The sequence below is a fragment of the Styela clava genome, chromosome 15 (assembly GCF_964204865.1).
Source record: "Styela clava chromosome 15, kaStyClav1.hap1.2, whole genome shotgun sequence".
NCBI classification, from domain to species: domain Eukaryota; kingdom Metazoa; phylum Chordata; class Ascidiacea; order Stolidobranchia; family Styelidae; genus Styela; species Styela clava.
In genome coordinates, this window is record NC_135264.1 from 10,145,972 (window position 1) to 10,160,489 (window position 14,518).

The 14,518-nt window shown below is 35.3% G+C and overlaps 1 protein-coding gene across 1 annotated transcript; it reads left to right on the forward strand.

The window, feature by feature from the left end:
- Positions 1-1,093: 1,093 nt before the first annotated feature.
- Positions 1,094-12,206, forward strand: LOC120334333 (dipeptidyl peptidase 1-like). Its single transcript, XM_039401816.2, has 9 exons — positions 1,094-1,322; positions 1,574-1,674; positions 2,437-2,660; positions 8,695-8,859; positions 9,360-9,480; positions 10,142-10,274; positions 10,841-10,926; positions 11,210-11,362; positions 11,650-12,206. Exons 1-9 carry the CDS (start codon positions 1,160-1,162, stop codon positions 11,932-11,934), a joined length of 1,431 nt encoding a protein of 476 aa, XP_039257750.2. The 5' UTR covers positions 1,094-1,159; the 3' UTR covers positions 11,935-12,206.
- Positions 12,207-14,518: the final 2,312 nt, after the last annotated feature.

A 14,518-nucleotide genomic window follows, 5' to 3' on the forward strand; every position in this document is an offset into this window, starting at 1 on the left:
GGATTGTCCTTTGAAATTAAGGACGGCTGGCAACCCAAATCCCAGCGGAGAGGAAATCCGATAAGACAGTTTATTCATATAGCGAACTACGTAAGAAGACAGAGCCGTTAGTTATTTTGATAATCATGTGAATTACATTATTTCAATAATTAACTTGTGTTGAAATTGTATGCGTGCTCACGCTAATGGGGGAAGGATGAACAAAGGAAAATAAAGGTTTTTATTTGCGTAATGTAAATCAAACATAAATTAATAAACGCTTTTAGACTGACTAAGCTGTGGTCTGTGGGTGCAAATGTTCGTGGTGCAAATGTCTGCGGCTAGAAAAATATTCAGGTGCAGGTCGTTGCACGAATATACGTGGATGGAAAGGCAATTGACTGTTCGTGTGAAATTACTACTATCTTATTTGTGGAAGGGTACTGACAAAAAGGCGCTTTCTACCACGGATGCAATGATAGCAATACTATAGATGTTTGAATTAGGTTCAAGTACCCTTTGCCCGAGACAAACAAATGCTGGTTTAATAGGAATGTTCATGACAAATACTCAAATAGTCACGAGTTTCGATCATGTGATTCCCAAACATTGAGCGCCTGATTCTGTTTGCCAATTTTTATATCTTGCCACTTTCCATATTTGCGTTTGTTGATAGTTATGATATTTATTCGTAAATATGCGGTACAAAGCGAATTTATTTTTTATTTTTTTGAATTACAGTTACGGATGAATCGTAAACGGGGACTTATCGCACTGTTAATTCTTCCGTTTATGAGTCTGGCTCGAAGATCGGTGCTGTTTCGAACGTCGCTGAGATGTTTTTTGTTTTGCAGATTATTGTATGCTTACAACTGTACAAGCGAAATGTATGCAAACTCAGCTGAATGTAATATCTTTTCATGTTCACAATTTGCCGGCCGACTAGGATAGTATAATATAAATACAGAAGTGATATCGTTTACTTCGTAGTTCGTCATACCATGATTCCGGTGCTGTGACCCAACACTGCAACACTCGCACGATTGTCTAAATTCTGAAATTGCGATTAACGAGTTCAGGAACTTGTTCCTGTTTCGATGTTATCAGATTTGTAGCCTAATTATACTCTTTCGCTGTGATTTAGAATTGTAGATACCAGTTTGTGTGATAAACCAGCAAAATGGTTTCAAAAACCTTTATGATTTTATCGTTTTTATCAACAATTTTATCTGTGTATGCTGACACTCCTGCAAACTGCACATATGAAGATTTACTAGGACAATGGAATATATATATTGGACCTGCTGGTACAAGAGAAACAGTCAAATGCTCAGAAAAACCAGGTAAGTTTTTATGTGGCTGAATGATTATACAGTTCTGCGATTACAGAGTTAAGAGCATTCTAACATCATGCTGCCATGACTTATTTGAAGACTTTACACATTGGGAAAGGACTTTTTCGTGTTTGAGTGTGGTGATTCAAATGATTTTCATCTCCTTTGAATATTTGTAACAATCAAACATATACTGATATAGGCTACGGTACAGATATAACTGTATAAGTTGATTCAGTGCATTATTTGATTATTTTTAGGTGCTTTTGTTAAAGAAGTCTTAGTTACATTTTCACCACTGAATAAGTTGATCAAAGATTCAGATGGAGAAGAAGGAAATTTTACTCTTATTTATAACCAGGTAAAAATGCATGACTCTTTGCCTAACGAGAGTTATAGGCCAGTAGGCAGTGGTGGGATTCATTTTTTTTTGTCAGCCGGTTTCTTCACAAAAGTCTTATCTTTCAGCCGATTCTGTTACAAACAGAACATTGACAGTAACAAGTAATGCTAACCGGTTCGCTGATCTCATAAAATTCCAGGAGATGGTTCTATAGAACCGGCGCGAACCGGCTGAATACCACCACCTGTTATAGGTAGATTAGACCTTGATAATGTGATCTATGGCGAAGTTATTTTGAGAATACAACGGCCCAGAGGTTTTTCATTTACATTTATTTTGTGTGTTACGGTATTTCTAGCCCAAGCCTCGTTTACATAGGTTTGTATTTTTGTTTAATTATTTGTGTGTATGTTGGTGAGCAGGTGCATTGGGTTTCTAATGTTTTAATTATACCTTTCTTGAAGGTTCCGCTTGCTCTCCAGAACTCTGCATTTTCAATTTATGTATATTAAATAATTTTCAGAATAAAACCTTTTTCTATATTATTGGTAGTATACAAGGGATGTCAGATGTGACAAGCGTTAAATTAAATATCTAAAATAGAACAGGGTAAACTGGAATATACTCATTTCTTACCCTAACATTTAAAAATATTAGTAGTAAATATTTTTAATTACCTAAGTCTTGATTAAACGTACTAACCCTTCAAAACCCCCTTAAGTGGGTCTTGTTTTCATAATGATATATTCTTTTGTTCCATCTATTTTATATTTTTAAAAGGGCTTTGAATTTGAAGTTGGCTTCAGAAAATTTTTTGCATTCTTTGAATGGCAAAAAGTAAATGCAACTTATTCTAAATATTGGTGCAATCGTACTATGTATGGATGGGCGCATGATGCTCTCGGAAGAGAATGGAATTGCATTGTCGCCGTCAAGCAAACACACAAATTTAAATATAAAATGATTTGGGATTATCCACCGACAATTGCAAAGAATCCTGATGCGTAAGTATAGGCCTAGTTATGGGCATGCAATTTCTCATTTGCATTTATTTTGTGTTTATTAAACGACTGTGTGAAAGGTCTCAATTTAAATGAGAAATTTAAGTAAGAAATTTTTAATATTGTTGAGTTTTTACTTATTGATCTTAAGATCGGTATTAATTAGTGATGGTACACACGGTGTGTCACTATAGGGTCATGAATCGAAACCGCAGTTTTGATTGACAAGTCTTCGGTCCGACCGATATTCCCGTTTGATATTTATAAACTTTCCAAAAACAAACTGAATTTTCAAATTTTATTTGTATTAGAGGTATTTTTGATTTCAGCAATGAATTGTATTAGTTCGACTAAAAAAAAATTATATTTAGCAAAACATTGGATTTTGAAAAAACTGGGGCAAATTCAAAAACTGATTAAATCATATTCATGTTATTCCAATTATTCTAGTGAAATATACTTTCCATACTTGCATATACCAAATGTGGAATATTTTAAATATTTCATATTGAAATTAATTAGTCAGAAAATTATCCTTTAAAGATGACCAAATTTTTTTGAAACAGTTTGCTAATTTCAATAGCTGAGATAGCAAATTTAGTAAATCATGTGGTTATTTTCAAACTTTCAATTTTTCATGAATTGACAAAATTAGGTCACATGGTACCAAATAATTTTTTATTATTCTCTACAGTCACATGATGTCTTTTGTTGTACTAAATAGGACCTAGCAGTGCCATTTGATCCTATTGACACACATTTATATACAATTAGAAACTTACTATATCCATATCAGCATTTTTAATACAATAAAATAGTATTGTTGACCTATTTATCAAGATTTTAATATGTATCCCATGAAAGATATTAATCCAGCTTGACCCAAATATAGAGTATCATAATATGACATCATCTAGGTATGTGAGCTTTGTACACTGTCATGATACATAAGATGTAATTTTGCCATGATTGCTGATATTTTTAAGAGCTTTATTTTTCAATAATAGTCAATTTCTGCTTTGTACTACAGTAATTCTATTATTTTGAGGATATTCATTTGCCACCAGTGTTAACTCTAAGCAAATTAGGAGTGCGAAAGTGCTTCGCAGTCGAAAAAAAAAGTGCGAAAGTGCTTTTGCCGATTTTAACAAGTTAGTGCCCTAGCCTTTCATATAACCCATTTAAAACGGCATAGATACTCAAAAAAGCGCTCCTTCGGTTAATATTATGAATTAAAGAGAAGCCTTTTCGTCAACGGAGTTCCCTTTAAGCGAATTCATGTTTAATTAAAACAAGCGAATTCATCGGCAACGAAATGACATCTGCTAACACCTGCCCGGACAAAACTTTCATGCAATGTATCACAGTGTCAGTTGCTTACTCGCGTAAACAGCAAAGACTTTCACATTTGTTACTCCTTTCATCTAACAGACACGAGGCAGGCAGGAAACCATATTAGTTACAGGGTGGATCGTTTGTTCAAATCCCGTGCAAAATATCCATCCCGTGCAAAATATCCCCCCCCCCCGGGCAGAAAACTTAATATTTTAGCAAAATGTTTAGTAATGTCATGTACTTTCAGCATTCATAAATAGCACTCTTTGTAATGCTGCTGACCTAGTATCAAATATTCGCATCACAACGCCACTTGCGAGGTTTCCATATATTTCAATTACACTAATAGGAACGATGACACCAAAGAGTTTTCTTTTGCGAAGGTACACTAAATATAACCAGGGTGATTCTTGAGAAAAACATGAATATAAAAACGAATCAAACGAATGATATGATAGTGGATCCCAAATAATTTTGAGAGTGTCTCGAAATACCAATCCATTTGATAAATAACTTTCATTCGACCACATGAACGCTGATATCCTGAAAATTAATGTTGAAAGAGAATTCCGCATTCTCAGATATCGGACATCCAGTCGCGATATTCAATCGTTCATATGCACAAATCTCACATTAATAGTAATTGCTACCCAAGTTTGTAAAGTTTAGAAACCAACAAACAGAAAATAACTTATCCTAAAACACAATTAAAATTCAGTCGGCAATAAATTCGTCGCCAAGACGATGCCATACAAAACAAAAAAGATTTGGTCGCGAGAGTTACGTGAGATGACTGCCCTGCCGTTGTTTTTTAAGCAGAATGTAAAAAAAATTATAATTAATAAACGGGAGTTACGACGCCCTCTACACATCGTGTGTATTAAACTTCCCTGGTAAGTACTTTGGTAAGTACTATTATTATTGTACTTATACACCTGTTGGAGTATTTCGGACAATTTCGAATTTAAAATAAATGAAAACCCGACATATAATAAAGAGGCAAAAGTAAAATGAACATTTATTGAAAAAGTTATTATTTAAGAAATACAACATGATCGTACAATTCCGCCAAAACCTCGATGTTCGCAAGTGAGATGATAAATAAATACTTCCCTGTATTCGATCAATTAACTTTAGCGTATCGTTGTTCTGCCAACAAACAGCCGAGTGCAAAATATTTCCGTCCTGTGATATGCTCACAAATATTCTCGATATTAATATCATACCCTCGCGTATGTACTTTCTATTAGCTCTTTAGTGATCCCTTCCATCCTTGGCCAAGTCATGTTTCGAATATGTGAACATTTTATTCGACCATACGTAGCCGGCGGGATGTTAAAATTGTAAACAAGAGAGAGGTAAAATCAATCGCGAATTTCGTTATAACGGCTCGTTTACGGATTGTTGCGCCTGTTATCGTCGAAAATGATTACATTTGTTGTATTTTGGGGCATTTAAGCAGTAATAATTAGGGCATGACATCATCAAAATCGTCAAGTGAGATCTTGAAATTGCAAATTCCGTAAATAAAATTGTGAAATATTCGGTAACGAAATCAGTTTTAATGACCGTCGGGGTATTGTTTTGTTGAAAATTATTATTAATGTGAGAGCGCCAAAAACATACAGTCCATACCGATGCGACTGCAATTTATATGGTCGCAATTGGTCTGGCGCGTTTATTAATAGTGTAAAATAAATTAAACGAATATCAATTATAACCAAGCCTGTCAGCGTGTTTATTTTCTGTTGGCAGGAATCGTAAAATACCATCTTGAGACAAATTCACTTCTATTATAAAATCTTAATTTTCAGTTATTATCGTTATACAAACAACGTGTGGCAACTTTTTAATTTATCGTCGACCAAAAAACCGCCCAACACTCGTCCAAACGTGTGTCGAGCTTGAACGACAGGAACAGATTCATCGACGACCTTAATTAGGGAAAATATGTATTTTATTGGGAATGCAAAATAAATGTACCAAAACGCATTTTTTTGTGATATAACTTTGTATTTTCGGAAACGGGTTGCCGTGAAAGGTAAAATTTGATCTAAATTAATCGCAAAAATGTTTTATTTTAAATGTAACGAAACACATTTTGCGATATAACCTTGTATTTTCGAAAACGGGTGTATTGAAAAGTAAAATATGATCTAAATTAATTGCAAAAATGTTTTATTTTAAAAGTAACAAAACACATTTTTCGAGATACAACTGTATTTTCGGATACCGGGTGTCATGAAGAGTAAAATATGATCTGAATTAACCGTAAATAATGATTCATTCCAAATGTATCATAACGCATTTTTTGCGATATAACTTTGTATTTTCGAAAACGGGGCGTCACGAAAATTATTAATCTAATGTTTTATCTATCGTCTAACTAACGTCTGGAACACATCATTTTCGGGGAGAACTCTAGCCCGCGAAACGTCATTTAATTTAAAATAGAGAATGTTTCACGCATTTCAAAACGGAAAATCACCAGTAAGTGGACAGGGATTCAACCCTCCGGATTCAGTATTCTATATCCTCCCTGTCAGAACTTTCTGAAGAATGGAACAAAGAACCCGTCAAACCGCCGCCGAAGGAGGGGAGTATTTTTTGCACTAATAATTAGGGCGTGACAATATTAAAATCGTCAAGAAACTGGTGAATTTGCAAATTCCATAAATAAAATTGTGAATTGCTCGGTAACATTTAAGCTATAATTATCGCCGGGGTATTGTTTTGTTGAAAACACGTTGAAACTTGAGGGAATTAGTTACAATTAGCGCCTGACCTCTATTAGGCACTCGAGCACTCGAAAAAAAAAGCACTCGAGCCCAATCTTTCTAGCATTAAGTCGCATACGTAAAATATCCTGTAAAAGAAGTGCTGTTCATTAACGTCATCTCGTCTTATGACCACGCAGAAATGCCTTTATTGCCGAATTATTCAATCACTATTTTAAATCAACATTCAGGATTGTCACAATTTCAGATTTGCGAAGTTTATCACCATAGAAATACATGAGAAAGTTAATTATCGTCTTAATAAATATCTGCATCACGGTATGGACAATAATATTACCATTCGCATAAAATTGTGACGGTAAATTTACAAATCTTGATAGGTAATATTAAAGCCAACGCAAATGTTAATTTGTCCTCAATGTCTTCAACAGCTGTTGCCGATGTGAACGAACGGGTAAACCCGAAATATAAAACTTCGATGTCCGCCGACCCACAAGAATTCATATTTGTAAAAAAGAGATGGCGGGAATATAGATTACCCAAAACCTGGATATCGCTGCCAAAACGTTCGGTGACAAGAACAATTAGCGATTACAACGGAATTAACCAGTAAAAAGGCTTTGTTGTCAATTTTTTAATGTTTCCACCACGTTTATTCGGTACTCCTTAAAAATATTCGATTCAAAAAAATATTGAATTTTGCCCACCCGTCCTCGCATATCAATGAGAAATAGTTGTGTAAATATTGCAAAATTACGGAAAATGCCACTCCTTTCAACATTGTGATTACAATAAAATGGCACTTAATGGTATTTTGTGAATTTGGTGATTTTTCAAATCTGTGACATGCTGCTAAAAGTTTCGTCTGATTTGAAAATCGTGCAGTTTGGTCACAATTCATCCAAAGTGACTATAACATGTTACTAACACTTTTATAGTCATTTTGAATTCATCGATATCATTGATAGTCACATGACCACTCTCTTCAAAGAAAGCACTGCGTATTATTCCAACATCTGGTTTCAATCACCCGGGAGCGTTTTTTGCGGGAGAAGCGGAATCGGTGTGCTTGTATAATAATCATATTATAAACAAGAATTTTGTCGTTAATGCAAAAGCTTTATCTCCTATGTCTGCATCTCATAGGTTAGAATTCCGGTAAATATCGTTATGATATGCAGAATTGAGTTACAAAAGTACTAGTATGTTACTTATTTGTCAACTTAATACTCGAAAATATTTATCAACTTTAAATTTTTATTCCATTCAAAATCGGAAAAAAGTGCTATTTCGCAGTCCCTAAAAAAAGTTGCGAAAGTGCTTCGCAATTTTCGCAAAAAAGTGCGCTAATAGTGAACACTGTTTGCCACACTCACAATCAATCACCGGTATATATGATATTGATTATTTAGATTAATAATTGGGAATGTCCATATTGACAGACTATTCGAATTGATTCAGAATTTTTTTGTGTTCCATATTTTAAACCCTCAATTCTAGATATTATTATAGAACAGCAGGGGGAGGGGTTGGGGGCGTGTCCGGTCTTGAATTCAGTAAGGAATTCTAGACCATGTATTCATGTGTGGTTATGTTTTCATTGACATAGAAATACAAATGAAAGTTTTTATAATTATTACAGGTTACTTGGCTCAGTGTTTCCCAACCTACGGGTTGCGACCCGAAATTGGGTTGCAGGTTTTTGCGAGTTTCTATTTCAGAAAATTTTTTTTTTTGTGTGGTGTTTGTTTTGGTAAGGTTTGCTCAATAGTTCACTGCGTAAAAACTTGGCAGCATTTATTTTGCTTATGGCAACGCCACAATTTCAAAACTCGCTGATGGAACACAACCTTTTTCTCATTTTGATTTCTGGGAAAATAACTGTAAAATAATTGTTCCATTTACTTAATTTTATTTTATGGCCGTGGAAAGCACTATATTCACTTATTTTTTATATTTTACAGTGATTTATATGGATTGGATGAAATGTTTAAAAATGATAATCAATTCATTTATGAATTAAATAAAGTCCAATCATCATGGGAGGCTGGGAGATATGAACAATTTGAAAAACTTACACATCGAGATCTGTTGAGGATGGCTGGGCACAGCCAAGGAAAAATAAGTGTGTGAGTATAATATATTTGATTAAAATCTGGTAAAACAAGCTTTCTCAAACTGTTTTTGGCTATTTGTTTTCATGTTCTCGTTGTATCCTAATATTTTAATGTGAACATGATTTTATTGTCCTGGTATACCTTGTAGAGTTTGGGCAAATTTACAGTAAAAAAAAATCTTTGAGCCATTAAATAGGGACTGCTACTCCAAGACACTGGTTGAACATTTTTTTACTCGATTGACAACTCCAGTTGGAAGGAGATTTTGTCTCCAAATTTTTTTGTCTTGAAAAAAAAAAAAAATTTTGTTTGCAAAAACTTTAGCGTATGCAAGTTTTTTTTATTTATCCGTTTAGAATGCTGCGTTGACTGAATGCTATTCAAGTTTCTAACAGAAATTTGTCATATTTTTTGGACCTCAAAGGATCCAAAATTTTGACACCAACTCAGAGGTAGTTAAAAAGATATGCAAATCTTCAATTATTATAGGCTATTTGATTGTTTTATTCCAGACCTAAACTACCAAAAAAAGAACTGGATGCAGAAACGAAGAGTAAATTCAAGGACTTACCCGATTCATATGACTGGAGGAATGTGGGCGGAGTCGATTATGTTTCACCAATCAGAAACCAGGTAACGAATAAGACCGAATATTATGATGCTTGGCAAATCGCGCTGTTTTGTGGACAATAACTATGTCGTGGATACGAAACGAACAGCAGGTAGGTGGAACCTAACTTGGACTGGTATCAAGGCGACCACTGATTACGTGGATCAGCAATCTTCTTGCACATACTTATTCCCCATGGAATTCTAACCAGCGCATGGTAATCGAAAGTGCATTGGCCGTTTGCCAGCGTATTCCTATTGTTTAGCACACTGGTTCTCAACCTTTTTTTTTTTCGTAGCCCATTTTTGTTCAACAAAAATTCCGTGGCCATTAACTTTTCTATACAAAGGAAAAACTACAAGAAAAACCAAATCTTTCCGCTAAAATTGACACTTTCACATTAGTAATAATCAGAATGAAAATTACTACTCAGTAGCAGAAAACAGCATCGTAAGTCATTCTGCTACAATCAAAATGAACTATAGTGACACAAATAAAACTGGCAACTTTTTATGGGTCTGTGGCCCACCTCAAAATGGCCCAGAGGTGGGCCATGGCCCACTGGTTGAGAACTGGTGGCTTAGCAATTAGTGTAATGTGCTAGCTTTCTCTGTTCAACTATATTATGCTGGAAACTATGAATATTCATATGGTCTTAAATTCTCTATAACATTCTTTATATAGGGGCAATGTGGAAGCTGTTATACCTTTGCATCGATGGGAATGTTGGAAGCAAGAATTAGAATTAGATCAAACAATTCACAAACTCCTGTCTTTTCAACTCAGGAAGTTGTATCATGTTCAAATTATTCCCAAGGTATGTTATTGGATGGGAGAGGCAAAACCGAGTATTTCACATAGATTGAGTATTGGAAAATTTACACCAGAATCTAGTTTCGATTCCTGACTCCACGTTGAAGAAAATTGCAACTTCAGCTCCGATTATGAATCTGGGAGAACCTAATTTTGACCCAAAAATGATTGTAATTATTCTACTTATCCTGACTATGAGAAAATAAAAAAAAATAGATGGTAAACGCAAATATTGTGCAACCAGTTTTTGCTTCAAGGTGTTACCGCTGTCTTCTCATTTTGAATATTCGGATGAGATTACCGTGTTTGATGTCTGTCGCTTTTACGTTTTTTTTTGAGAGAGCAAGTATAATCAAGCGAGAGAGATTACAACGCGAGAAAAAACGCCTGCCTTGATTAATAAATTAGAAATCCGAAATACAATAATTAACACTTGGCGCCGAACAGATGGAAATCTGATCTCGTTATCGGATCCTTCGTATTTGGTATTCTGATTTGCACATCCCATTGCCAAGCTTCAACTCTGGCCTGTGTATGTAAGTTGATGTTCAAATTTTCAATGTGTTACAGGATGTGCTGGCGGATTTCCATATTTAATTGCTGGTAAATATGCACAAGACTATGGAGTGATTGATGAAGAATGCTATCCTTATCAAGTATGAAATTTTACAAGAAACAGTATTTTGTGATCAAATTGGACCGGATTTTTGTTTTAAATTGTTTGGATTATTTTGTATGGTAATATCCCGCTTAAAAGGCAATTGGACTAGTACGAGTACCTACGAGTTCTGTATTTGAAAAGTCTGAAAATATGACTCATCGCTTGTGATGTTGATTTTAATTGAACATCTAAAAAATTTGTGTATTTTTTGATAAATCTTATTCAGATATTGTATAAAGATAAATGTGCAACTCAATAATTTTGACTACTTTCTTTAGGGAAAAGATTCGTCTTGCCAGCCGACAAAACCAAACTGTCGCCGTCACTATGTTGATGATTATTGGTATGTTGGTGGTTATTATGGAGGATGCACTGAAGATTTGATGAAACTTGCTCTTGTCAAGAACGGGCCAGTTGCAGTGGGATTCGAGGTAACGGGGGTTACCCTGTATATTTCTGTAAACTCTGGTTAGATCATATTCTAACTTCTTATATTGCGCAAAGAGATTACCTATATTGTTCCAATTTATCATTTCCATACTATCTTGCTGTTTCACCTTTGTAGCAACGGCTACATACAAATCCAAAATAGAAGGTAAGCAAGGATGATGACATGCATTTTAATTTTAACGCATGATGGTTTGGTACCCCCTGACATTGGCATTTTTTAAAGTTGTTTAGGCATGTTGTTGATTTTGAAATGTGATTTTTATTCTAGGTATATCCTGATTTCATGCATTATAAAACTGGTATCTACCATCACGTTTTCCAAGTTTCAAGCAATTCAAATAACCTACGGTTTGATCCTTTTGAGCTCACAAACCATGCAGTTCTTGTAGTGGGTTACGGGGCTGACCCCAAATCAGGTGAGAAATACTGGACCGTTAAAAATAGCTGGGGTCCAGAGTGGGGTGAAAAGGGGTATTTCAGAATCAGACGTGGCAATGATGAATGTGGAATGGAGAGTTTGGCTGTTGAAAGTTTTCCGATGACCGACATGTAAAAGGCTAATTTGTACTGTATTAACTATCTTATTCCATCATATTTTACTGATTTTATCATTTATTTAATCAAATTACACCAAGGAACTTTTATCTAGCTCTGTATCGATATGATCACCAAACGTACACATGACACTATCTCTTTGAACTCCTAATGAGAGTAAAGTAATTTTTTCCCTTTTCATCAGTTTTTAAGGCGATTATTCATTTAGTGTTATTTTATGCAGCAATGTTTTCAAATGCAAGCAAATAAAAGTTCATGTGCAATGCCGAACGCCACGAGTTTTCTTACATCCATTACGGAGACCCCCAATCCAAACCAGGTATATATATCCTTGACCCAATGATTTGGAATTTATGGTTAAATGACCCATACTCAAATAAGAAGTTCGATCGTTAATAGAACGTACGGTATACATAGGATGGTTTTTGCCCACCTAGACTGGTGGGGCATGTAAGTGTGACGTAAAAAGTTACATTTTACAAACCGAAATCGCAATCTATGAAAAACATTATGTTGCTGAGACGTTAACAAAACTTTGTCGGCACCAAATTGAAACCGGAGGCGTAAGACAGTGGTGTGAAAGCACGCCGCCGAGTCGAGTGATCGAGAAAACGTATAGTTTCTTTTCTATACGAAGAGTTGTTGTAGTGCGGTTCGCATTCGTATTTGCAAAATTTTCGGAGCTGTGGTCTGGACTCACTATAGTATGATTTGATTTGCGTGTCTTGGCCAAAATATGCAACCGAACTTGAACAATGAACCTTTGACCCCCGAAACAATCTTCCTGTACTTTACTAATGCAAAATTTCCGGGACTATTTTAAGAGTGCTTTTGCGAGTTGGCGCCTGTATAATAGGGTATGTGTTCAAACCATCATTATGATTCATCGCATACAACAATCTGTTTTTTAAAAAGTATCGGTAAAGAATTTTAGCCTAGTCTATCACAGCTATTTTTACACTAATTTTTTTATTACTGTAATTAAATTAAAACTCCTAGGAAGACAGAGTGCGCATTGAATTACCTGATTTATATTTAGGTCTCCGAAACACAACAGAAAACAAACGAATAGAGTTTGAAAACGAGGTAATGTTTATGACCACGCTTGAAAATCTGTCTGAGTAAAAAAAGTGTCTGAGCGGATGCGAAAAGGGTGCATTGTTACGTCACATTTTGCATCTTGCCGATTGGCCAATGTTACGAAATAAACAAGGAAGTCGATGCTCGGGGAAAGGTCCATAAAGACAAAAGAGCCGTGCTTAAATACATGGACACGTCACAAGGTGTCGCTATTTTTCTTATTCTGACACATAAAAAACGAATCTTTTGAAGTCCACAGATATTTTCGAAATAAGTAAAAGTAATAGCCTTCTGGCAAAAAAATCAATCTTCAACTACTGAAAATTTCAAAGCAATTGGTCTAGTATTTGAAAAGAAAATCGATTTCATCATGACCAAATATTGAAACGATCGTTATGTACACTGACGTGTCCAAAAACGAAGAGCTAGCCAACATTTTCCAACAGCCCAAGGTCGTCTCATTTGAACCTGGAGCTGCCGAATGGAACTCATACTCCCCAACTATATTTACAAGCGCCCTGTCCATCTCAAATTGGACATTTATGATAGGATTTTTCTATTTATCCCAGGAGAAAAAGAAGCTGATAAGCGAGCGGACTTAATCATATGGCTTACCACAGCATCTCGTGGGGTATGGTATTAGTCAGCCAGTAATTTATTTCAGATACATGTACTTATGCATTTGTGGCGGTATTACTTACATGTTTTCAGGCATTGAAAAACGTCGCTATGTTTATCAGAGCAAAACTTAATGAATACTGTGATTTCCACACCCGTTCGATGCCTACCGGTAGTCAACTTTGTCCCTTGCAACGCCTCCATTCTGCGAAACATCAGACATACCCCCGCCTATTGTACGAGTGTTGTTTGACAACATATATCGTCTGTTCGATACATTGTTCTCCGTATTAAATAAAGTGGGCGGAGTAAACTACCGAATACAATGAAAGTTGTTTTGATATTCGAATGAGTTGGCCATACACGAGACGGAGGAAAAATAAAAAGTGTTTACCTCTGTTTTTTCACCTTGTAAATCTGGCCAGGCGCATTCGAAAACCAACGCGAGGGATTCGGATATTAGTTACATGTTTTGTACACGGTTACCTAGCAGAATATAAACGAGATGACTTTTAAATGACTTCTTTTGTGTGAGTCTTTCGCGGATTTACAACGTTATGATTGTTGTTTGTGTATCAAGGTATTAGTATACCTCCGCCAGTTAAATTCGTAAATGAGGTCGTTCTTTATGAAATAAATTACAAGTGCCCATTTTTGCATGTTTATTAATGGCCTCGGTTTTCTTAATCATGGGCTAGTTAGCAGATTTAGCTGAATCACTCGTCAGGCAAAACTTACTTCTGAAATTAACATCTCTACATCACCTGCAATACAAGTAATGCAGATATAAATCAGCGGGTCATGTGACTGTGTCTTCAATGCATAATAATATACGCAGAATACTTCATTATTGACTGCCAATAACATTGTTGTGCTGTGAATTA